Source organism: Thamnophis sirtalis, unplaced genomic scaffold, assembly GCF_051295495.1.
Source record: "Thamnophis sirtalis isolate CommonGarterSnake01/CBP01778 unplaced genomic scaffold, rThaSir2_p1.2 scaffold_1, whole genome shotgun sequence".
NCBI classification, from domain to species: domain Eukaryota; kingdom Metazoa; phylum Chordata; class Lepidosauria; order Squamata; family Natricidae; genus Thamnophis; species Thamnophis sirtalis.
In genome coordinates, this window is record NW_028261381.1 from 69,536,518 (window position 1) to 69,561,028 (window position 24,511).

The window sequence follows — 24,511 nt, forward strand, 5'->3', positions numbered from 1 at the left end:
CAATTGTCAATATCAAGATTAGCATTGTATAATATTTGAATTTGTTACATTTTGTCTTTCTTCCTTCTGTAGATTTATAAGTAATTTAATTTAAAAAGAGAAAAGAAAAGAAACTATTACTATTAAGCCACCTGTAAGCTATTCAAAATTTCTTGCATTAAAATTTGACATTTGAAAAAGTCTAGCTATAGGATTTGGGAGGTAACCACCAACACAGAAAACCAAGTAAAGTTAATATTACAGGAGAAAGTTGACAGTTAGTAGACAAAAATATTCATCTGAGGTTATATACCCAGCAGTGCAGGAATAAAGATGAACCATTCCAAAGACAGTTGTAATTGAAGATTACCTATATTGTACGCAGTCAGCATCCTGAGTGCTTAAAATGTATTGGACAGCACCAATTACAAAGCTGTTAGTAACAACTTGAGTTAGTAGCTTATTAATAATGGAGTAAATACCTTTTCACTGGCTTAAAAAAAATAACTTACGTTATAATTTGGGACCGGAACCCACTGTGAGAAGAAATAAGAAGTTGAAACTAGTATTAGGCTAGAAATGGCAACATTCATTCTTCTTGGACTAATGGCAGTGTGCCTGTAGAAAGCACAGCTCAAACTGAGAGAAGATTAACATCTAAATTATTTAGGCTACAATCCTATATGGGGGGTCTTTAGAGTTCTCTGAGCTTGCTTGTTTTCTTGCAGACATCTCATTACCTTAACTAGGTGACATCATCAGTGCACATCCTATACTTACCAACAAGAACAAACTCAGAGTAGCAGAATTCTGGACTGTACTATACCTAAAGTTTAAATGGGGCAGAGAGAATATCTGTCTCAAAGACAAGTTATTCCGAGCCCAGCAGACTGATCCATACCACTTGGGTCTAAAAAGTAACCAAGTGCCCCTTCTTGTGGGCCACCTTGCATTGATGTCAATGGGTGGGTGGGTTTGTAGAGATGAACCACCTTAGCAGCCATCTTAGCAGCCATGCAGTCTAATGGGAGAAAGCAATTGGGCAACTTCAGGCAGTTTAAATCCTTTGCCCAGAGTTGAGTACAAATAGTAGACATAGAGATCAAATCATTATCATTCTCTCCCTCCCTCTCCCTTTCCCACCCCTCTCTCTCAAAAAAATGGTGCCTGAGAATAACTATCGGCAAGAATTAATCATATCTCTCAGGCTCCCTTAATGTCCAATTTCCATGCCTGGAAAATAAGCATCCCTTCAGTCAAGTTCTTACTTTGCACCAGCATGAAACGATTCTCACCAGTTTGTAGTGCCTTTCTAGCTACATTAAAGTCCATTAGAACTGCTAATTGTTGCTCATAGTATTTATACTTTTGTACATTCAGGTAATCCGATTCTCCCTTTCCTCCTTTCCTTTCTCTTCTGGTTCTTGTGGGCCAAGCAGTAAAAATTGAAAGGAAGGATACACAACAGTGCAATAAAACAAATTCCATGAACAACCAAATAGAAGACCATGTTTCAGAAAGGCAATTGGCAATGTAGCATGTTAGAAACTAATGGTACATCTGTGGAAGAAGAGGGGGAGTTAAAAAAAAAAAGGCAGCTGGACACCTGTTATGATCTTACTTTGGTCCGCCGCATTCAATGGCTGCCACCTTCACTACTGGCAATGCCTGGGTAGCCACCGGTTCAATGGTAAGGGTGTTCTGCTCCACAGCTGCCTGAACCAGCTCTGAAAGCTGCAACAAAGAAAACAAACACAAGGCTTTCATGTCAACAAGGAAGGAGCACCTTCACCTCTCAGAAAACTCTGAACAACTCATCTTTAAACTGACTTCATGCTTGGTGAAGTCCAGGCAAGGGCCTACATCTTCATGGTAAATCCTCTTGAGAAAAGGACATGATTTATCCAATGTTGGAGACTCCTTCCAAGCCTGAAATTCTGCAAACAAGATGGAATCCACCTGCAGTGACAGAAAACCATGAAACAGAAGTCTATTGAAGAAAACTAGGAAGTGGAAAACATATACACACAGATAACAGGCACGAAGAAGGAAGTAGATATCCCCTTACAAAAACCAGAACATTCTTCTAGTGTAAGTCCTATTCATTAGGCAGATGATGAGGGAAGGAAGCAGAATGTGACTTATGCTCCAGCAATAGGCAGCTCTGCCTCCTGTTCCATGCAGAAAGGGTATGACAGAGAGAGCATCATCAGGAGACAATGTATCCTCCCTCAGTAGATTACAGTAATAGAATCCCAATAAGGTAATCAAAGGGAACATCACTTATTAGTCTATAAATATTTGAACATACAGGGGCTCACATGCCCTATTGGAGGTGAAGTTCAGTTCCCTCTTCTTCTTGGGGAAGCAGCCTCGCATGGTCTGTGCTCTGCATTCATACTCAAGCAGTATGTCAATGACAGAGAGGGTGGGGCCTCAGCAAAATATCCTGCTTCTCTTTATGACAAATCAGTTGCTTCCAACAGGTCCAGAAGAAGGGCAAGAATACTTTAGTCAGCTCGACTGGACATAGTCCTATAATTCTATTACTATCTACAACATGAAAGTTAAGCTCTTCTAAACAAGTGATATGCATTTTAAATCCCATATCCTTGTTCCACTGAATAGGGAGAAAGCCATGTGCATGGCTTTCCCATGGAAAGAAGTTTAATTGCCTCCACCAAAAAGGAATTTGCTTCCGATCCCAGCAAACAACCATCCCTTCCCCAGTTGAAATAAACGAGTCTTTTCCAAAACACTCCATGGCTACTTGGTTGTGTTGAATAAGGGGCTGATTCCAAAAACAACTCATAGTTGAAGCATTCTATGTTCTGAAGATTCTGACTGTTACAAAATAAGGCATGCAGGCAGGTAGGAAAGGCAGGATGCAATGAGTCCTTTCTTCTACCCATCTATGCATATGGCAGGGAGAAGACTCACAAGATCAGAGAGTCTTTTCAATTGCTTGAAAATTGATAAATTCAATTCAATTCAAGTAAGTAAGCCAAGATGTAAATAAATAAATATTTAACCAAGCAAGTAAAGACGATCGGGCAACCATGGTTTTGCACTAGCAGGCAGGCAGGGCCAACGGAGAAAACATACCTGCTTGGTTTTTATAGCTATCCCTTAAGAATAAAAAAATATTTAAAACATTCTGTGATGAATCAAGTCTCAAATGCTGATTACTCCCAGAAAGGTCTACTGGCACCTTTGGGAAACCCAAAGCAAATAGGACCTGATTGCAGAGCTCTCTTCCATTTTTGCTTTTAGCAACTGTTAAACATTTGGGATTTCTGATTCCAAAACTGAACATAGTATACAGCAATCCTGACTGGTAACCATCCAGTCTTCCATAAATTTGTGAGTTCTGCTTTCCAAAGTAGAGTAGCTCATATATGATTTGTGGAAAAGATCTTGGCATTTCGGTTTCTCAACCCAGCCCACGCAACTGCCACAGCTATAGACAAGACCTTTGTTTTAAATCAGAGGTGGGGAACTACGGCCCTTTTATGACTTGTGGACTTCAACTCCCAGAATTCCCCCCGTCTATTTTAAATAAAGGCAATTCTTCAAAGGCAAAATCTTCAAACTTTGGTACCACCAGGTTTCTTCTTTAAATAAAGGCAATCCTCAAAACCGGGAGTACCTCCAGTTTTTCAGAAAGCTGCCAACCTCACCCAGCATGTTCTCTTCCAAATGTTGGAGAGGGTTAGAAAGTTCCACAATAGAAAGCATAACCATCATAATCAGAAATAACTGGAGATTCTCAGTCATCCAAATCATGGTTGTCCCAAAGGTGCTTTTTCAAAAGGCAAGTAGACTTTCTGGGTTTTTTTGAAGACATTTTACTTCTCATCCAAGAAGCTCAGAGCTGAAGAAGCTTCTTGGATGAGAAGCAAAACGTTCTCCAAGAAAAAACCAGGAAGTCCAGGTGCCTCTTGAAAAAGCACCTTTGGGACAGAAATAACTGATTTCCGACATCCCTTGCTGCAAAAAAAAAAAAATGCAGCTTATAAAAGGTTCCAACATTGGAAAATTGTGGGGAAGATTTTTTCTTACTCTCCTGTCCATACATATTTTTAAGCAGAACTATGAAACGAATGTAGCAGTGAATGCAGCTCTCCAGCCCGAAGGAAAAATCTCTACGGACAACGTAGAAGCATTGAGCTACAAGGACTGCTCACCTGAGACCAGGAAACCACCTCAGAGCACCCATATGGGGAAGGGGGGAAACATTTAGAGAGAGAGAAACACACACAAATGACTTGTTAGTGTTGAAGAAAAAACTGAACAGGGGGAAGGTATTAAAAGCACACCCAAAAAGTATTTCTTGTCCCCAGAACTGATCCCTCCTCAAGATCAGTGAAACCAGTTTCCACAGCCAGACTGATTGGGATTGCAGCTATCAAGATTTTATTTTGCCAGCCTTGATGTTGCAGTCCCACCCTTTCTGGCAACAATTGCTATGGATAGTGAATCAGGAAAAGGAAGACATTTACTGTCTGTACAGAAGAAGAAGAACAGCTTCCCTCAGACTTTATGACCACCTTCACCAGCAAATCTTGTTGGCACTGTTGTGACCAAATATCTGAGCCTACCTTCTTAGTCGCAGAGCTATTCTACTTCACCCCACCCGAAGAGAGATTACCTGCCGCGAGAGAGGAGAGGAGAAAGGAGAGTCTGCTGCCAGGAACCGCCAGCCTGGCTCATAGGTGATGTGGATTGCCTTCGCAGGGACGATACAGAGCAGCAGGGAGAGGAGAGTGGGTACCCCAGACTTTAAGGAATGGGAGAGCAAGACAGATAGGTGACAAGGGCAGAGAAAAGGGGGAAAGAGGAGAAAGACAAGGAGAGAAAGGAAAATGGTGTGAGAGGGACAGAAGATTAGAAAGAAGACGATCTCAGTCACAAAAGAACTTGGGCACAAATACCCCACCCCAGAAGGTACATAAAGGTGGCCATCCTATCTAATCCAAATGTACTGGGACTGCAACTCCCAGAATTCCCAAATTATCCTTCCCCAACAATATTGGGAACTCTGGTCCAAGATGGCTAGAACCTACAAGACTTCTCGTGTTTGATTCCAGTTATATTTAAGCTCATTCATGCCTGGTCATACATGATAATTACTGCTTATTTCCTTGACTCTGATTTAGTATATCAAAACAACCCAATCAGAATCAAGGAATTAATCAAAATAGGTCAATGAAAGTTTCCTCAACACTTCCTGCAATGAAGCAGGTTGTGTAAATGTAAGGTAAAACAGACTTTTCCACTAGATCCCTCGCCTTACTGCATTTCCCCATCACACACACAACACAGCAGGGCGGATATTTTGCTTCCTCCCGGGGCTTCAAGCTAGACACGGATCAATCACATTTACCCACCTCTTTGAATTCGCTGTTGACTGACTCCTGGGGCACACTCTGGCCAGCAGCTGTGATTGCACCGGTGCTACTGGTGCTCTTGTTGCGTCCATGTCCCTTTCTGAAGGCTGTTTTGGTGGGGCTCTGAAGTTGTGGGTGCAATTCCCGATTTGGCGAGGAAGGAGTTGACGTTATAACTAACGTCTTCAAGGCTGTCACCTCTGCCTGCAGCATGTCAATCTGACAAGAAACAAAGAGCCATCAGCAATGATCAGCAAAGGACTTGGTCCCAGAATTATGCCATGTCCAGGAGAACATTGAATGATTCATGAAGCCAATCAGTTGTGGCGCTTCTTTAAAGCAAACAGGACAGTTGAGTTCAGGAGCTATTAGCTTTATATCCTCATCCCCAAATGTTAAGTATCTAAGCTTTATAAAGATTTTCTCCTGTACATCATAGCTACTAAATGCACTAAATAGGAAAATATGTTTGCATATATTAGTTACCTAATATCTGGTTTTCTTGGTGCATAATTTGTATTTATACAAATACTGGCATATATAAAAATATTTATACAAACATTGGTTCATGCAAAGAAAATCACAGGTAATCCTCAACTTACAACTGTTTGCTTAGTGACTGTTCAAAGTTGCAACAGCACTAAAAAGTGATTTATGGCCATTTTTCACACTTACAACTATTGCAGCATCCCTATGGTCATGTGATCAAAATTCAGATGCTTGTAAATGGCATGTATTGATGCTGGTTGCAGTGTCCTGGAATCTTGTGATCATCTTTTGTGACTTTCCAACAAGCAAAATCAATGGGAAAGGCAGATTCACTTAACAACCATGTCACTAACTTAACAACTGTAGTGATTCACTTAATCACTGTAGCAAGAAAGGTTGTAAAATGGTGCAAACTCACAACTGTCTTACTCAGCAACAGAAATTGTGTTTCTAAGTTGAGGGCTATCTGTATTTCTCATATTATGGTTGGGTAAAGCATCTAACACAAAATCTTTCAGGTGATGTGCTTCAGCTCTGCCAACAGATGGTGCTATATTCGCATTATAATGGCAGCTTTTTTTCTGTAGTTCATAGCTACAAATCTCTTTCAAAAATCCTTAACTGTGCCTCTTGAATTTTTCAATAGACAAGAAGTTCGAGTTCAGCAAGTTCTTCTGAAGTTATCAAAAAAGGGATTGTGGAAGCTAAAGTATCAGTGATGTATCACTAAGACACTCTGGTGTCTTCTGAACAAACTGGTTGAACAAGACTCTTCAAATACCTGAAGGTTTCTCATGCTGGAAGCAAAGACGTTTTCTGCTCCTTCAGAGGATGGGATGAAACCTAATTGGCTTCAGTTACTGTGGATGGTTGGGGGATGAAGATTGGGATAAAGTGTTGACATAAAGAGAAATCTCACAATGGATCCAACAGTTAAGCTTTATCCAGTTCCTTGAGGCAATGTTATTTACTACATTATGTTACTTGAGCTTTCTTTTTTTCCTTTTTCTTTTTGGTATGGATTGTTTTTGAATGTACACCGGTAGTCCTCAATTTATGGCTATAATTCAGTGTGCAATTTCAACCACAAGTTATGATGGTTGTTAAGCAAGTCATCATGTAGTGGCATCCAATTTTAAGACTTTTTGTAGCAGTCATTAAGTGAATGCTATAGTAGTTAAGCAAACCCATTGTTATCAGGTGGTTGTTTTTTTCCCCTCAAACAGGAAATAAACACCAGTTTCCAGCAAAAATGCCATAATAATAATATGACTGTAAATGTAAGCCAGATGCTGAGCACCCAAAATACAGTCATGTGAAGACAGACATTTTAACTTTGAATCTAGGTCACAAAGAGCTTTTTTCAGGGTCTGTAATGGAATGATTGCTAAGCAACCTGTTGTAAGTCGAGGGCTTCCTGTAGTTGCTAAATAAGTCTCCATTTCAGCAGACAGAACATGTTTGACTTATCTTTTCTTTGCCTTCTGAATACTTTCTGAACTCTTTCTGGTATCAAGCCATAGGAGTACACCTATTTATGGCCTTGCTCATGCCTACTAAGGCTACAACCTTCTGCTCCCTCTTCTTTAGAAGCAAACACCAGAAAACTCAGCAGGATTTGTTTCTTAACTGGAACTGCCAGAATTGCATGGAAAACATTTCCCAAAACACGTGAAATAACACGAGTTTTCAGACAGCTAGAGCCAAGTCTCCTGCTTCAGCAAAATTCAGGTCTTTGACTTCATAGAGGATTTCTCTTTTTGATTGCAGCCCATTTATGTTAGCTGTTTGGTTTTCTGAAGTTATTACAAACCCTACTGCATTCTTTTTATTGCTTTATCATCACATTCCCATGAGCATTCACTGAGAGGAACCGTGTCCCATCAGCTTGGGCTTTGTTACAGTTATCAGCATGGAGGCAACAGGCTAACAACACATTTGAAAAATATACCTCAGAAGCATTTTTGTATGGTTTAATTCCTGCTCTTGTGCAACAGCTTGATTTGGACTACCCTGCCACGTGAAAAGGCTTTTTTAACCTGTTGCCTCCAACCAGGAAGGAGAAAGGAGCTGCAATAGATATTCTACACCCATGTGGCTCCCACTACCTTTAATCTGAAAGAAAAATCTGCTCCAGAACTTCTGTATGCATACACACACTCTCCACACAGTTGGGAACTAGTACAAGCAGGTTTGCTATCCAGATCATGAGGGGAGCCCCTATCTAAAAACTTCTCTTTCAATGTCAGGCTCATTGACTTTGGCATATGCTTAGTAGATATGGTCTTCTGGTCATCATGATTGTATGGATGAAGGCAATGTATGAAATGGATTTCTTCACCTTCCCTTGCGCCTCCTTCAGCTGCTTCTCTGAGGCTGCTTGCTTGGTGTTTGCCTCCCGGACCATCTTGTGGGCTTCCTACGGCAGATAAAACAAAAGGACACTTTTGTCCAAGGCAATCAGGTTCTCAAAAATGACAATTATATTTTTAGTTAACTACAATAACAACAAGGAAATGTTAATGGATAATGTTTAATGATATGTGTATGTGTGTGTGTGTATTGTACCAGTAAAAGCAAATTGGACATAAGCTTTAATTTGTGAGTTGGGGGGGGGAGGGGAGGGAATGCTTAGGTATTCTACTAACTGACTTTGTTTTAGAATATGTTATAAAGGTGTAAAGTCATTGGAGGTTTATTGAGATTGCGAATGTATGCCAGTAGGTGGTTGTTTCTTTAAATACAAATGATTTTAGATAAAAGCATGTTTAAATAATTGTAATCAAATGAAATTTGTGGTACAGTGATAGTAAAATACATAAATTTTAAAATGTACAATTCAATTTGAATGAAGTATATGTAATGATTGTGGAAACAACGCACGTATTTGTAACGTATTTGTAGCAATAGCAATAGCAGTAGACTTATATACCGCTTCATAGGCCTTTCAGGCCTCTCTAAGCGGTTTACAGAGAGTCAGCATATTGCCCCCAACAATCTGGGTCCTCATTTTACCCACCTCGGAAGGATGGAAGGCTGAGTCAACCCTGAGCCGGTGAGATTTGAACCGCTAACCTGCTGATCTAGCAGTAGCCTGCAGTGCTGCATTTAACCACTGCGCCACCTTGGCTCTAATCGACACGCTTTCTACAAGATGTAACGAAAGATGATTTTTGTGTGTTTTTGTTTAATTAAAACAATAAAACTTTTCAAAAAAAATGACAAGAACATTTTTAAAAGAACATGGAATAGAGGCCCACCTGTCTTTTCCCAAACTTTCACCCATAACAACACTTGGTGCAGAGGGCACATTAAAGTAAGGAACATTTAATCACGTACAGCAGAAGCGCCCAGTTTTTTCTTGGGATCAATGGTGACAGGTGAGTTTTGCAGACTTTATGAGGAAAGGGTAAGGTGGAAAATGAGTGCAGCCAACATGGATGGTTGGAAGATTGAGATTAAATCATGATATATTTTTTAAAAAAAAACATTCCATCCAATTTTTTCTCCACAAGCTTATTTTTGGGGTTCCTCTTCCATCTGCATATCTGTTACTTCTATGTACTACAAATTGATGGCAGTTGTGCAGGTGGTTTGCAATACCATAAAAAAGCAGTGAAAAGGGAAAGTATGATGATAACCATACAACATTTCCCCCCGGCTAAAAACATGCACTGTATGTTCTAAGGTGAGACTTCCTCTTCTCAGTGCCTTTTTCTTCTTATCAATTAAAATACCACCAATACAGGTAGTCCTCAACTTACAACAGTTCATATAGTGACCGTTCAAAATTACAACAGCACTGAAAAAAGTGACCTATGACCATTTTTCACACATGACTGTTGCAGCATCCCCATGATCATGTGATTTATATTTGGATGCTTGACAACGGGTTCATATTTATGACAATTGCAGTGTCCCGGGGTCATGTGATCCCCTTTTGCAACCTTCAAACAAGCAAAGACAACGGGAAACCCATATTAACAACCATATTACTAATTTGACAACTTCAGTGATTCACTTAACAAACGTAGCAAGAAAAATCGTAAAATGGGGCAAAACTCACTTAGCAAATTTCTCACTTTAACAACATAAATTTTGGGCTCAATTGTGGCTGTAAGTTGAGGACTATCTGTATTTTAAACATGAGATTTTTATTTTAAAAATACTGCACTGAAACATGTACTATATTACCAAAAGTATTCGCTTACCTGCCTTTACTCGCATATGAACGTACTGTAAGTGACACCCCATTCCTAATCCATAGGGTTCAATATGACGTTGGTCCACCCTTTGCAGCTATAACAGCTTCAACTCTTCTGGGAAGGCTGTCCACAAGGTTCAGGAGTGTGTTTATGGGAATTTTTGACCATTCTTCCAGAAGAGCATTTGTGAGGTCACACACTGATGTTGGACGAGTTTACATGCCCTACCACTTCGTGGCTGAGTTGCTATCGTTCCCAAACACTTCCACCTTCTTATAATACAGCTGACCGTTGACTGTGGAATATTTAGGAGCGGGGAAATTTCACGACTGGATTTGTTGCACAGGTGGCATCCTATCACAGTTCCATGCTGGAATTCACTGAGCTCATGAGAACAGCCCATTCTTTCCCAAATGTTTGTAAAAACAGTCTGCATGCCTAGGTACTTAATTTTATACACCTGTGGCCATGGAAGTGATTGGAACACTTGATTCTGATTATTTGGATGGGTGAGCGAATACTTTTGGCAATATAGTGTATCTTTTATTTATCAGGTCTAAATGGGGCTGCCACAGAATACTTTGGAATTTTGAGAGGCTAGGGCTGTTACAAATCCTCTTAGCTGAATCCTAATTCACCAATACAAATAATTAGATCCTCACATGATTCAGAGTGTGCAGGCCACAAAGAGCTTTATGTTTGACTGGAAATTTTAAACTACTTTTATAATGTGTGGAGTTCCTCCTGCATGTTATACTTCTATTTTTGTAATTTTCCTTGGGAATGTGTTTGAGAGAGCACCACATAATATTCTTCAGAGCAAAGTAAAAATAAACAAAGCATTCAGTATTCAATGTATATTTAATAGTAACCTGGAGCCATACAGGTGAATGTTATTAACTTAGCTTATCCTGGTGTATCTTCAGTCAATATGACCTTGCAAATGGATGAGAACAAGCCTCCCTCCACCACACACTTACATAAAAGCAATAGTCAGATATTGATTGCCCTAGTTAGCATTTGTTCACATTTATGACAGTACTGAAAAATAGGTTTGTCACTGGTCCTTAAACAGTCACAGTCATGTGCTGTGAATATGTAGTTTCCATTTGCAACCTTCACAGTCAGTTTCTGACAAGCAAGAGCAATGGGGAAGCCAGCAGTAAGTTGCAAGATGCAGTCACATGACACTGTATTTAATAACCATAGGTGATTCACTTGCTGTCCACAGTGGAACCCATGTAAGTCAGATGATAGTTCACTTAAAGATTGTGTCACCTTGCTACGGAGTTACCTGTCCCAAATGCAGTTGTTAAGGAAGACTATCTGAATTAGATGTGGATTGCAGAACCCAACCTCTCTCAAATTTGTTCAAAATTAGGACATATCCACTTAGATTATATTCCATTTCTCCTTTTTCCAGCCTGAGTGAGTTAGGCCTAGTGCTGTACCAGTTTGCAATTTTGATTTTAAAAAAAACATGCACAAATTTTTGTGTACATCTCCCCCTTTTGTTTTATTCCAAAGTGCATCGTAAAATTCAGATTTCAGTTTACATAAGAATTCAGAAAGATCAGATTGGATAAATTCCCTGAAATATGGGAACTGAATAAATTTCTCACTCATCTCTAGATAATGTTCAATGGCAAGAGAATGACTGCACACCTCTCTGACCCAAGGCCATGGATGAATAGCCTCTTCCCCCAGAGAAAGGCTATGCATCCATACAAAAGGAGAAATTTCCATTCCTCTGAGGACTACAACACATCAGGGTAATGAGACAGAAAATGCACCAGCTCAGATTCTGCTGACTTTAGGGAAAGAGAAATGGTTGCTCTGCTAACTGAGGAGAGAGTGCTCTTATGCAAACACCCAGTTCCTGTTGGTGCTGGCCTACATAATCAAAGAAACAACACAATGTGGCTTTTGCTGGATCTAACTTCTTCCAGTGGAATATGAGCTTCACTGCTCCTACACAGTAAAGCTTTCCCGAACATATAAAATACAGCTCTAGGAAATCCCCTGGGTCAAAATGTTAATGGTAAATTATTAAAACGTCCATAATCTGAAATAATACAATCCAAAAAACTCCAACATAGAATTCTGTTCTTTCAGCAAATACGGCTTTCAAAGTCTGTCAGAACATACTTTATGGATGAGAAGAGATGCATGGATCCTAGTGTCCAAAGAGACGTTTTCAAAGATGTACACCAAATACTTATACTCAACTTTGGACTTGGTTTCTAAAGGATCCATACCATTACCTTAGGATTTGGAAGCCAAGTTCAAGTTTAAAAAGTGCAGTACCTCAAATAAGCTTGCTGTCAGCTCTTCCAGTTCCTGCTCCAGCTGCTCCCTGACTTTGGAAAGTCTCTCACATTCTTCATCCTTCAACTTTAATTCCTGCAGAGAGAAAACACAAGAGATAATGATAGTCATTCTATTTTACACAGAGAGAGAGAGAGAGAGACAGAGACAGAGACAGAGAGACAGAGACACATGTACACCCCCACAGATCAATCATACACTGAAATTTGTTGACAATTGTCTACCCCTATAAAACTGAAAGTAGTTTTACAAACCTCAACCAAAACTTTTAGTGGGCCTGCTTTGCCAAAAAATCATATTAACTGAAGGAGGCAATGGCACAAGCTGGACTTGGACATGTAGCTTAGAAAATGTGGAATTCACTTTCCTACCACTTCAACTGCAGATTGTCAAATATAAAGAAAAGCATAAAGAAAATAAACCCACTAAATAGCATACCGTAATTTAGGCTTCCCTATGGGCAACCAAAGGCAATATGAGACTCTCAGCTGACTATACAAAGTCCTCAGCTGTGATCTAGAGGCAGATCATATGAGCAGAGGGGAAAGAAAACCAGCTGTCGATCAGAGTCTGGAATCTAGAGAAGCAACAGATTGGAACTCTTGTTTGCCTAGCCAGCACAATGTGGGAAGTGTGTCATCCCAAATTCCAGTTCTTATCCAGTTTGTTATGGAAAACCCTGGTCTTGCAGCCAGTCTGTTCTGCAGCCCAAACTACATAGAAGCATTAAAATGTAATGATTCCTGCTTCAAAAGGAACATATCATCATTTATGAATAGGAAGTAGTAAGGGTTCTGTAAAAGCATAAGATTTGTGAAACCAAATTAAGAAATTTGATCCAAGTTCTATTTAGAAAATCACCAAAATCAGTAATATGAAATGGGCTTAAATAATATATGTATGAACTTAAAGAGAGTATCAGGGGAATCATATGTTCTACAGTAAAAACCTAGCAGAAAAAAATTGGAATAACATAAATTATCTCATTTTCTGTTTGAATTTCCTAATAGTATTCTAGCGTTTTACCTACTCAGCAACTGTCTACTTCATGAATTGATATGAAATAGCTTTGGACAGAATGGAATCAATGTAGCTCACAAACACCTAAAGACAAGCAGAGCGGCAGGACAAAATGTCAATTTCCTAATGCAGATGGACAAAAACTCAATATTTCTTGGCAAGCAATTCAGATGAAGCTTTTGGACCCACTGAGAGGCAACATCTGAGCATATGTTTTAAGCTTGATAACAGGTGGGTTTAGGGCTAGTAGCCAAATTCTCCATCCCTTCTTAACCTCAAGCTTACCTTCTGAGCTCTATGGAGCTCCTCCTTCAGGAACTCAGAACCCTTTTCACGGATTTCTACCGAGGAGCTGCGTAAGCGGGAGACGTTCAGTTGTGCCAACGACAGGGTCTCCTCCCCACCAGCCAGGCTCTTGGCAGAAGGCTCTGGGAGCTGTAACTCTTGCCCTCTGTTAGTTGCTGAAAGAGGCTTCCACTGACTCACTACTAGCTGCTTTTGGAGCCTGGGCTCCTCAATATGGGTCTGGCTGTAAGAAAGAAATCAGTATGTTCAGGATTAAAAAGAGGGATACCCTGGGTCCATATGTCCTTTATTTCCCCTCGTGTATATTCCTCTTAAGGATGTTCCACATGAGTTCTATTACATAGTTACTTACACAGGGGGGGAGGGGAGTGAAGATGAAGAGACACAGCAAATCAAGCAGGCTGTTTCCTCTTTTAAAACAAAGAGTTTGTTCTCTGCCAGTGGGTTTTACAAATGGAATTGGCTATCACATGATCAGAAGGCCAGGTTAGAAATATTTCTCTGGGAAGCAATCTCTTCAATGCTTTTTCCCATCACTGAGAACATAAATGAGGCTATTGACAATTAGCTTCGGTGCACTCGTGCTCATCAAAAGAATATAAACTTGGTACAGCAGCATACAGTAAGTATTTTCTCAGAACAAAAGAAGGCAGCATTTACGTGATATCACCACTAGGCATGTATTATTTATTTTGGCATCAACCAGTGCAGAAGAAGAGTTATAACCCACTTTGCTCCATATACAACATGGTTTTCAAGCAGGACCTGACACCTCCAAATTATAAACCAGTTTGATTATGTAAATGAAATCACATTCAGAACTAAAGATGGCATCTTGTTGGAATCAGCAGTCCTTCAAACCCAATGTTATTCTGCCTTGGTGAGTTTCTCCCTGTTCCTCCCCTTCCAGATCCAAGCAGCTTCCAGACACCTAGACAGCACTCTGACAGCATCTGGGGGAGAACGAGGGCAACGCCATATTCTCCACTCAGAAGGATAAACAATCAGTGGTATCAAAAGCTGTTGAGAGATGAAGCAGAGTGCACTATCTCTAACCAGGTCCCCCCAAGTGCAACCAGGAGCTGTCTCTGTACTCAATCCAGGCCTGAAACAGGATTGCAACAGTTCCAAATAATCTGTTTCATTCAAGGCTTTTTGCATTTTTTCTACCATTTTCTCTTTCCTCAGAAAGAGTTTATTTTGTATTTCTGGTTCCTTAAGAAGGGGCACATCACTTTCTCCCTCAAAGAGGAAGGCAGTTCCTCTTCTCTCAAGGATTCATTCACCATCACTGAAACCCAGCTCTTCCTCACATCAACCAGGAAGGAAAAAACTCCATGTTACAGGGGCCGGGGTTGATGTGGAAGTTGCTGTAGATGCCACTGGAAGGAAGATACATTATCCTAATATACAGGTCAAAAACCTTGCCCTTCCATATTTGTGACAATAATTTTTTAAATTATACACAAACTTTTCCATGCACAAATAGATATTACATAGAATCTTTGACTTCTACAATATAGCTGAACTTTAATTTCCATCAACCTCTCAAATTGCTTGGAGATTTTCTACTCCTGCTATAGTACTAAGTTTTCAGTGGAAAAACTTTTTTCTTCTTCCAGTTATTGCATGTGGTGTGTGTGTGTGTGTCTGTGTCTGTGTGTGTGCGTGCGTGTGTGTGTGTGTGTGTGTGTGTGTGTAACTCAAAAAATTAGAATATCATGCAAAAGTTCATTTATTTCAGTAATGCAACTTAAAAGGTGAAACTAATATATGAGATAAGACTCATTACATGCAAAGCAAGATAGTTCAGGCCGTGATTTGTCATAATTATGATGATTATGGCGTACAACTCATGAAAACTCCAAATTCACCATCTCAGAAAATTAGAATATTACATGCAATCAATAAAACAAGGATTGTACATAGAACAATATCGGACCTCTGAAAAATATAAGCATGCATATGTACTCAGTACTTGGTTTGGGCCCCTTTTGCAGCAATTACTGCTTCAGTGCGGCGTGGCATGGAAGCTATCAACCTGTAGCACTGCTGAGGTGTTATGGAAGACCACGATGCTTCAATAGCGGCCTTCAGCTCTTCTGCATTGTTCGATCTCATGTCTCTCATCTTTCTCTTGGCAATGCCCCATAGATTCTCTATGGGGTTCAGGTCAGGCAAATTTGCTGGCCAATCAAGCACAGTAATCCCACAGTCATTGAACCAGGTTTTGGTGCTTTTGGCAGTGTGGGCAGCTGGAAAATGAAGTCAGCATCCCCATAAAGCTAGTCTGCGGAAGGAAGCATGAAGTGTTCCAAAATCTCCTGGTAGACAGCTGCATTGACCCTGGTCTTAATGAAGCACAGTGGTCCAAAGTCCTGTTGCTCAGTGGTCCAAAGTCCTCTTTTCTGATGAGAGCAACTTTTGCTAAAAGCACTAAAACCTGGTTCGATGACCGTGGAATTACTGTGCTTGATTGGCTTCTCCATTCTTCCTCCATACTCTGGGTCCTTGGTTTCCAAATGAGATGCAAAACCAAATCATTCACACAGTTAACAATAATAGTCTTGATATATACAATTTCAAAAGTTTCAGCCATGCTTATTAATGAAACCAAGTGGTGCATTCCCATGCACCAACCTAGGTCAGACAATGGCAACATTCCTGCCCTTGTTTTCCAGCACTAGAGCAGACTCCACAATGGCTCTTCAGTTCTGAGCTGTGTGCTTCATTAAGGGTTTGTTTGCCTTGGAGTTCTCTCCGCCATTCCTTCTAGTCCAAGCTAGGAGTAGCAGTCCCACAACCAGCAGAGACATGGAAAAACTGAATGAAATGCAACTTATCACAAACCACAAAACAAAACTTCTGGTACAGCACTCAAAACTTTCAAAACAATCCCGCTCTCAATGCCAAGCTTTTGTTCTGTGGATAGAAAGAAACAAAACTCTTGAAGAATTAGATTTTTCTGTCATAATCAGGGGTGGATTCCTGCCATTCTACAAATCCTGCCATTCCACAAATCTACAGTGCCGTTTAGAACTGGTTCCAGCTCCCTCCCCCGCCCATCCGCACATCATCAAGATGAAGAGCAAGAGGAGGAATTCTGGGAGTTGAAGTCCACAAGTCTTAAAGCTGTCAAGTTTGAACACCCCTGGGGGTTTTTTTCCTAAAGGGTTAGGGCTGCAAGGTGTAACTTGACAGCTTTAAGACTTGTGTGCTTCAAATGCCACAGTTTCTTAGCCAACATTTTGATTGCTAAGTAAGAGCATTATTAAGTGAGTTTCACCACATTTTATAAGTTGGCCCTGCCCACCCAGTCACATGGCTGGCAAGACACTCCCAACCAGTCACATGGCTGGCAAGACACTCCCACCCAGTCACATGGCTGGCAAGACACTCCCACAAAGCAGGCCACACCTACAGAAGAGGTTCTAAAAAAATTTGAAACCCACCACTGGTCATAATAATAATGTTTTGCATGCAGGAGGTCTAAGATTCAGTTCCTGGTTCCTCCAGACAGGACAAAGAGACACTTCTGCTTAAAATCTTAAGAGACATTTTCAGTATTTCTTATCAATGGCCTAATAAAGTATAGCATTAAGGCAGCTGCTTATGTTTTGCATCGGTTCCACACAGACAATCCCCAACACACAAACAAACATCAGTACAGGGAATGGGTGTTTCCTTTAGTGGCAATTCTTCCAATTCTGAAAAATGAGTGCTTCTTGGATGAGATGCAAAATGTTTTCAAGAAAAAAAACTAAGGAAACCCAAATCCTATTGTAAAAGCACCTTTGGGACAGCCAGGATCTGGCTGATTGAGACTCTCCATAAACGTTTCCACACTATCCCAAATTTTCTCAAAGGGGGAAGGGAGGAGGAGCTAGAAATAGCAATAGTAGTAACAGCAGTAGATAGCTGTTTCTTTCACAAGTTATAATGAGTGCAATAGTAAAGTAAATTGTGTCAGAGCTTTGCACCCTGGGCATCAGGCACAGCACATTGCCAAGCTATATGAATAACTGAATAACACCTAACTCTTTGTGTTTTATTTTTATGTTTTATATTGCGTGGTTTATGTATTTTATTTGTTTTATTGTAAGCAGGCTAGTCACATAAATGTGAGGTGGACAGCTATATGAATGAACGTATGAATAAATTACTAAAAGGAGTCCTGGTGGCGCAGTGGTTAGAATGCAGTATTGTAGGCTAACTCTGTTCATAGCCTGGAATTCGATCCTGACTGGCTCAAGGTTGACTCAGACTTCAATCCTTCCAAGGTCAGTAAAATGAGGACCCAGGTTGTTGGGGGCAATATGCTGACATTTGTAAAATGCTCAGAGAGTGCTGTAAAGCATTATGGGTTGGTATATACGTCTAAGTGCTATTGGTAAAAAATCTCAGAACCACTGAAAATCCCTGTGTTTGCTTTAAAAGGATAAAGATCCTAAGCATAATCATTTTACCTCTAATTTATTTCAAAAAAAAATGCCACACACAAGAAGAAAAACCACTGTGGAAAAGATCCAAACAGGAAACTATAGAAGTGTAGCCATTATCCAGACACTCCTGTGGGTTAATCCTGGGAAAGAAATTGCTCAAACTTAGCCAACATTAGCCTATGGCCAAGATTTGATTACATCAAGCTTGGAAAAGAGATCAGGAGTAAATGAGGTCTATGTATCAAGCAATGGCAATTAAATCAGATTGGTTCAATTTCATGTGAAGCAAGAAACAAATAAAAAATAGCTTTGCAAAAAAAACCTTTGCAAAATAAGAATAAGATGTTTGATTTGGCAGTTCTTGTCTTATACCTCGGTTTTGATTCCAAGTAAAATAGCACAATAGGCAGCCAACAGCTTGACTAGGAGCCCAATGGAAGCCACCTAGATCACACCGATCACACACTGAGGCTCAAAGTCTCTCAAAAGGACTAAGTGAAGAGATGGATATTGATCCTAAACATAAATGAATGGCATTTATTTAATTGGACCTGTCTTTTGGCTACGATTAAAGAGCCAAGAGCCTGTGCTTCCTCTCCCTGCCTTGAAGGCTTCTAAAGGGCGTATCAGCATCAATCGTAACCAAAGTTAAGAGATAGCAGTTCTGAAATGGAGTATTAGTGAGCTTCTGCACATTGTTATTCCATGAAATCAGCTTGCCTGAATTTTGCAAGTGCCCAAATGTCTATTTTTATTTCACAAAGCTATTGATATCAAATTCATTCCACCATGTGTAAAGTACCTACAGGCTCGTTTTTTTAGCCCCTAAAGCTCCTGCCAAATGAAATTTGCAGGCAATTTTCCAATTTCCAGCAGAGCTGTTTGCCAACTTACTTTCTGAAAATGCTTTAAGCCTCCACTAGGCATAGCTTAGCCCCACGCCAGCTGCTGCTGATATAATTCCCATGCCTCCTCCAAACTATTGCGAAAAGGAGGAGGAGGAGGAGGAGGAGGCCTTATTCACAAAAATATTCCCCACCCCTGCATCAACTGTATATCAGCTCTCGATTGTTTGATGTGAATTACCATTCCTGGAATCAAGGAAATTCCCCCTCAGCATCAAAAACAATGTGCAGCAAAAGCTGGGAAGCTACTGACACGTCCTGTACCTGACTTTACATTGTTCTTTGCTCAGTGATCTAGAAAAAAGGGAAAACAAAGTGTTCTATGAAATTCTGTGGTTGGGATGAAAGCCCTCAAGTTCTTTAGAGGTTGGACTGCATATCTATTCCAGAACAGGTGGGTGTTGTTTTTTTTTAAATAAATCATTTTGAAAAGGTTTGCAGAGGCAATCACTTCTGGAGGGAGAAAATGGGTCTTTCTAACAAAGTGTTAAAAAAAGCAATTTTTAAAAGGAAAGAAGTTAGAAGAAAATATAAAAAGCCAGGTGTTTCTTTGGTGCTCAGAAAAAAAATAGTTCCTTATCAAAGCACAACTCTTAAAATCAACCAGACAGAACTGAAATGCAGATAGGTGAAGAACATAGAAATCTGAAGGGAACAGTAATATAGGTTGTCCTCAAGTTACAACTGAAAGAGAGCCTGCACATCACAGTTATAACTCATGAAGGTAGTAAAGCAGGCTGCTCATATAACCAATCTGATTTTATGATATTTTTGCAGCGGTCATTAAGCAAACATAGTGATCATTAAGTGACCCAATGATTTGTTATGGTGCGGTTTTGGTTTTCAATAAAATCGATGCAAAACAAGTCAAGTGACTGCAGGATGCTGCAAACGGATGTAAATCTTTGATAGTGAGATGGGTGGCATATAATTTTAATAAATAAATAAAATGCGGCCCAATTGCTTAGTGCTCAAAATGCACTCATGTGTGACTTCAAGAAAGGGGGAAGCCATTGGAATTTTCAATTGGTATCTTAAGTATCCCCAGGTAGGTCCATTGGGACTTTAAATAACCAACAAGCAATTGGTCATAAATTGAGGACTAGCTGTACCATCTTTTTTAAGCCCAATTTGAGATATTGAGTACAAAATGCCAAAATATTTTTACACAATCAAGAAAGATCTTCACCCCAAATCTTCCACGTAATTTCCTGTTTTAATCTGGATCCCATCTTCTGGTTTGCATACTGATTTATAACCTGGAGGAATAATCTGAGAAAGTAAAACACAGGGCGGGCACATCCAAACCAATCCTTTTTTAAGAAAGTGCCAGCACTACAAAAAAAAAACCCCTCAATGGCACAACTTTTTTCCTGTAGCTTAAGTAGATCAGGCACTATTTAAAATTTAGGTAGGAAAATAATTAAGCATGGTGGGAAAATTTGTTATTAAATAAACAAGTCTCACAGGAAGACTTAAAAACTAATACCTCCGGAAAAAGCTAAGCCCAACCCAGACAGAAGTCACAGATTTGGAAAGAAAAGAAAATCAGTGCAGGAGCCTTAGACAATCTTATTTGATGCTGTTGTGCAGACAGTTCCCTAATCCCCCATATCCCTGCAGAAAACTGTATATTAGTGAGAAAGGATACTAGATTTGCCTGACATCAAGTTTTCTATATGCAGATATCTTTTTAATACAAAGAATCAAATCCCACCTGCACTGTGGCACAGTAGAGCAAATCAAGCTATTCACACTATTCACACTGTCCAGCTATCTTTTCTTTATTAACCAAGTAATGCTGTGATGATACTATAAATATCTACTACAAGTATCCTTAACTAATCATCATCTGTTGGATAACAAACAAGATAACCTGTACAATGCTGCAGACTGCCAGCATTAAACATTTTCATGTTTTTAGTTGCCTGAGGGAATTAACAGGGACAACAATATGCATTTACTTTAATGAAAGGAGTTATTAAAATAATTATTATATGCAATTTCTGATTAATAGAAGTGTGCTAATAGGAAGATAGAAAATGGCTAAATACTTTTAGTGGCAGTAGAAGAAGACTCAGAATAAATTAGGTGATCATGAAAAAGATTGGAAAAGACTAATGAGATATTAGCAATCCCAAATTTTTTGCTGAGTTATGATGTAGCCCAATTAGCACAGGTAAAACTCTGATTTAATTGTAATCAATGAAACTCTTGGTTCAAAAATCAATTAAATAAGATATTAAGAATCCATTAGAAAGCCTTTTAGTATTCAGTAAAGTGGAGAAAGGAGAGAGTGTTGGACAAAATTATTCCATCTAACATAGTAGAAATATGGGATTTAACTGGAGACACTTTTATTCCGTACTAGATTTTGCTTTACATTTAAAACAACGATCTTTTATGAGTACAGTATAGATTTTATTGTCGGAATTAAAGTATTCATCAACCTGTAGAACCAAGACAAACTAACACATAAAGAGTTATTTGGATATTTTAATGGAAAGATTAATGCCACTTTAGATTGGCCACTTCCACCCACACTGGCAGAAGGGGCATGCTCCAGATCCTGCCAGCCAAGGAATTTCAGCTGGTGGGGGGCAGAAGAAGAGCCTTTTCTGCCATGACTCCCAGCCACTGGAACATCATGCCCCCCAGATGAAATCTGCTCCCATGCTTTTGACTTTCAGAAAGGCCTTGAAGACATAGCTATGCCAACTGACCTGGGGCTCCAATGGGGGCGTAGCAGGATGGACCTGGCTAATAGAGTAAATAATACCCCATCTGCTCCTTGTGCACACTTTGTTCCCTCATTCACTGCTTCATTTTATTTTAATTGAATTTTAAATTTAAGATCCTAATTATTGTTTTAATGTTCTATAATGTGTTTTAATTGAATGTCTGTAAGCTGTCTAGAATCTTCTCTAGCAAGATGGATGGTGTACAACTTTAATAAATAAATAAAATAATAAGTGACAAAACAAAGTTTAACATAACTGAAACTTGGTACACTGGTGAGAAAGTAATACTCTTATCCCAGGAAGTTTTCTAAATGTTAAGGCTGCAGAATATGTGGCATGGGTAGAGGGGAGGATGGGGACGAAGACAGGCTGAAGAATAAGAATCAGTCACAAAAGATACCTGCATCAGATTTTCAGAAACTCTTCTCTCTTCTCTTCAATCTCCCTATGTTACCACTGAGGGATCACCAATTCTCAAGAGGGATTTTGGTTGTTGTTGGAAGGAGTGGTGAAAAATTGCTTTCTACCAGTACTTCTCTGGAACCAAACCAGTAATCTCTTCCCATTGCAGCAGCCACAATGTGGGAACCTCAATAAGTAAATATACTTACCCCCACAGGGTGGTAATTGTGGGAAAGGGAGGGAATGTTATGTATATTACCTTGAGGTCCTAGAGGAAAAACAGGATATAAATCTACAAATAACTGAAATAACATTTTAAAAAATCTTTCTGAAGATGAAGAATGGTAGGGATTTATTTTTTCTTTGTAGCTGGGAGTTGAATTTAACTGCTGTGAGCCATCTAGCACACTCTGTAGCACAGACTGAAAATATATGTATGTATTTTTGTGTGTGTGTGTGTGTGTGTGTGTGTGTGTGTCTAGAGTAAAATAGATGATCTTTAAAAAGAAGAATTGTATTATTTAGGTTTAGGTTTATTGGACTTATATGCCGCCCTTCTACCAAAGGACTCAGGGAGGCGTACAACATAAAAACACATATTACAAAAGTTAAAAGACAGATTAAATAGAATAGCCAAAAAACCCAATAGACATTTACAATGAGATTTAGAAATTAAATTAAAAATAACAATTAAAATTAATGATTTATTTTATTCAGGCCAGGCCGGCTTGCTGGAAAAGCCAACTTTTTAGGGCGCGCCAGAAGGACTGGAGGTCAGAAATTATGCAAAGCTCCGGGGACAGCTCATTCCAAACGGAAGGCATCCGAATCTGAGCGATTTTGTCCTGCAGATACTGAACAAATTCCTCAGCCCTACTCTGCAAGGGGTCTTCCCCAGTTCCTTGATTAAGTAAGGAGCGGGTCACCCTAAACAGGATGGCTTGGCAGTTATCTGCGGACGCAATAAGAGCGGGAAAATGTTGCCGTTTTGCCGCTTTTATCGCCACTAAGTAGGATTCAATATGAATTCTTACTCGGATTCGGACCGGCTGGCCCTCCAATCACTCTCTAGGCGTCTTTTCCGGCATTTCATCTCCTGGAGCTCCTCAATAAACCAGGGGCAATGAGGGTCGGCGCATGCAATCGCTCTTAAACAGCAAACCTGTGTCCCACGGACATACTTTTTGCATAATTTGGCCCTAGGCCCCCACCGTATCTACCCCTTTTTCTAACAGAAGTAACTTAGTAGAACTTCTTCGGGAAAAACAAGCATTACTTCCTTTTAAATTTATGGGAAGTTTACTAGATGGTCATCTATCACGAGTGGTCAACAAGCTGTCTTTTTAAATAATTGTAGAATAAGCCTTCCATAATTTTTATGTTTTAGATGGAAGATTCTGCAAAATAATATTTGTCCAAGAAATTTCATTATGATCAATTTAATATGCTGCATTAAAAATGAATAGAAAATTGAGCAGAAAAGTACCAAATAACTTATGTCATTTATGCAACTGGCCCTGCATGATTCCAGGTGACTCTGGCAGAGTCTAGTTTGTCCCTTAGAAATGTAGAAATGAATCAGCAAGTCTTGGTTCCTGTGTGGCTAACAGATATCAAACATACTGAGTCAGCATTTACAGCACATTTGAAAACATCCTTAGGTAATCATTATTTTAGGGCTGATTGGAACAGCAGAGGCCATAGTAGAACATAGAAAAACTGTCACATTTAGCCCATGGCACAATTGGGAATCTATATCTTGGCTTCTTAAGTTCAAGAGATCCAAAATCTTTTTAAAACTGCTGATTTTCTCTTTCTATCATCACACATTCTGTAAGATGGACATACCACTTGGCTCTTGTGCTTCCTTACATAACAGCTAACTAAAAACTTAATGCAGTGTGATGTGATGTGAAATGAAATTTCACTCACGTTTGATGTATATAGTTTACATGCAGAAGAAGGCAACCATTCATTCACAAAGAGAAACTTCTAAACTTCTGCTTGCCTAGCTTAAAAGGAAATCAGTCGGCAAGAGTTTCTTTAAAAACAGTTGAGCAAAATAGTTCAGGTCCTAAATCATTTCCTAGATCAGAGGAAGAAAGGGGTGAATTATATTAAAAGTCTTTCATTCCCACAAATACTTCTTTTATTGCCAATTTTCTGGGAATACTTATGAACTGCTACTTACTCATTCTCTAGAAATTGTAACTATGCTTGCATGCTTTCATGAGGAAAACAGACATTTGCAAATCTTTCAAGGCTGGGCATTCTGTTAGAAAGAGTTGTTTAGTGACAACACAG

General features: G+C 39.6%; 1 protein-coding gene across 6 annotated transcripts in view; it reads right to left on the reverse strand.

The window, feature by feature from the left end:
* The window catches only part of RAB3IL1 (RAB3A interacting protein like 1), a 36,007-nt gene that overhangs the window by 6,706 nt on the left and 4,790 nt on the right, over window positions 1–24,511 (reverse strand). For 2 of the 6 annotated variants that reach the window (XR_015696626.1, XM_087715315.1), the window contains exons 2-9: window positions 13,697–13,940; window positions 12,371–12,466; window positions 8,200–8,277; window positions 5,370–5,588; window positions 4,631–4,759; window positions 1,810–1,938; window positions 1,601–1,713; window positions 492–515 (exon numbers count right to left, since the gene is read on the reverse strand). Coding sequence is in view for 5 of the 6 variants with exons in the window: in XM_087715315.1 (XP_087571441.1) it covers window positions 492–515; window positions 1,601–1,713; window positions 1,810–1,938; window positions 4,631–4,759; window positions 5,370–5,588; window positions 8,200–8,277; window positions 12,371–12,466; window positions 13,697–13,940 (1,032 nt within the window). In the remaining variant the exon portion in view is untranslated. The remainder of the gene's footprint in view (window positions 1–491; window positions 516–1,600; window positions 1,714–1,809; window positions 1,939–4,630; window positions 4,760–5,369; window positions 5,589–8,199; window positions 8,278–12,370; window positions 12,467–13,696; window positions 13,941–24,511) is intronic. The other 4 variants (XM_087715332.1, XM_087715324.1, XM_087715339.1 and 1 more) reach the window with 4 other exon arrangements.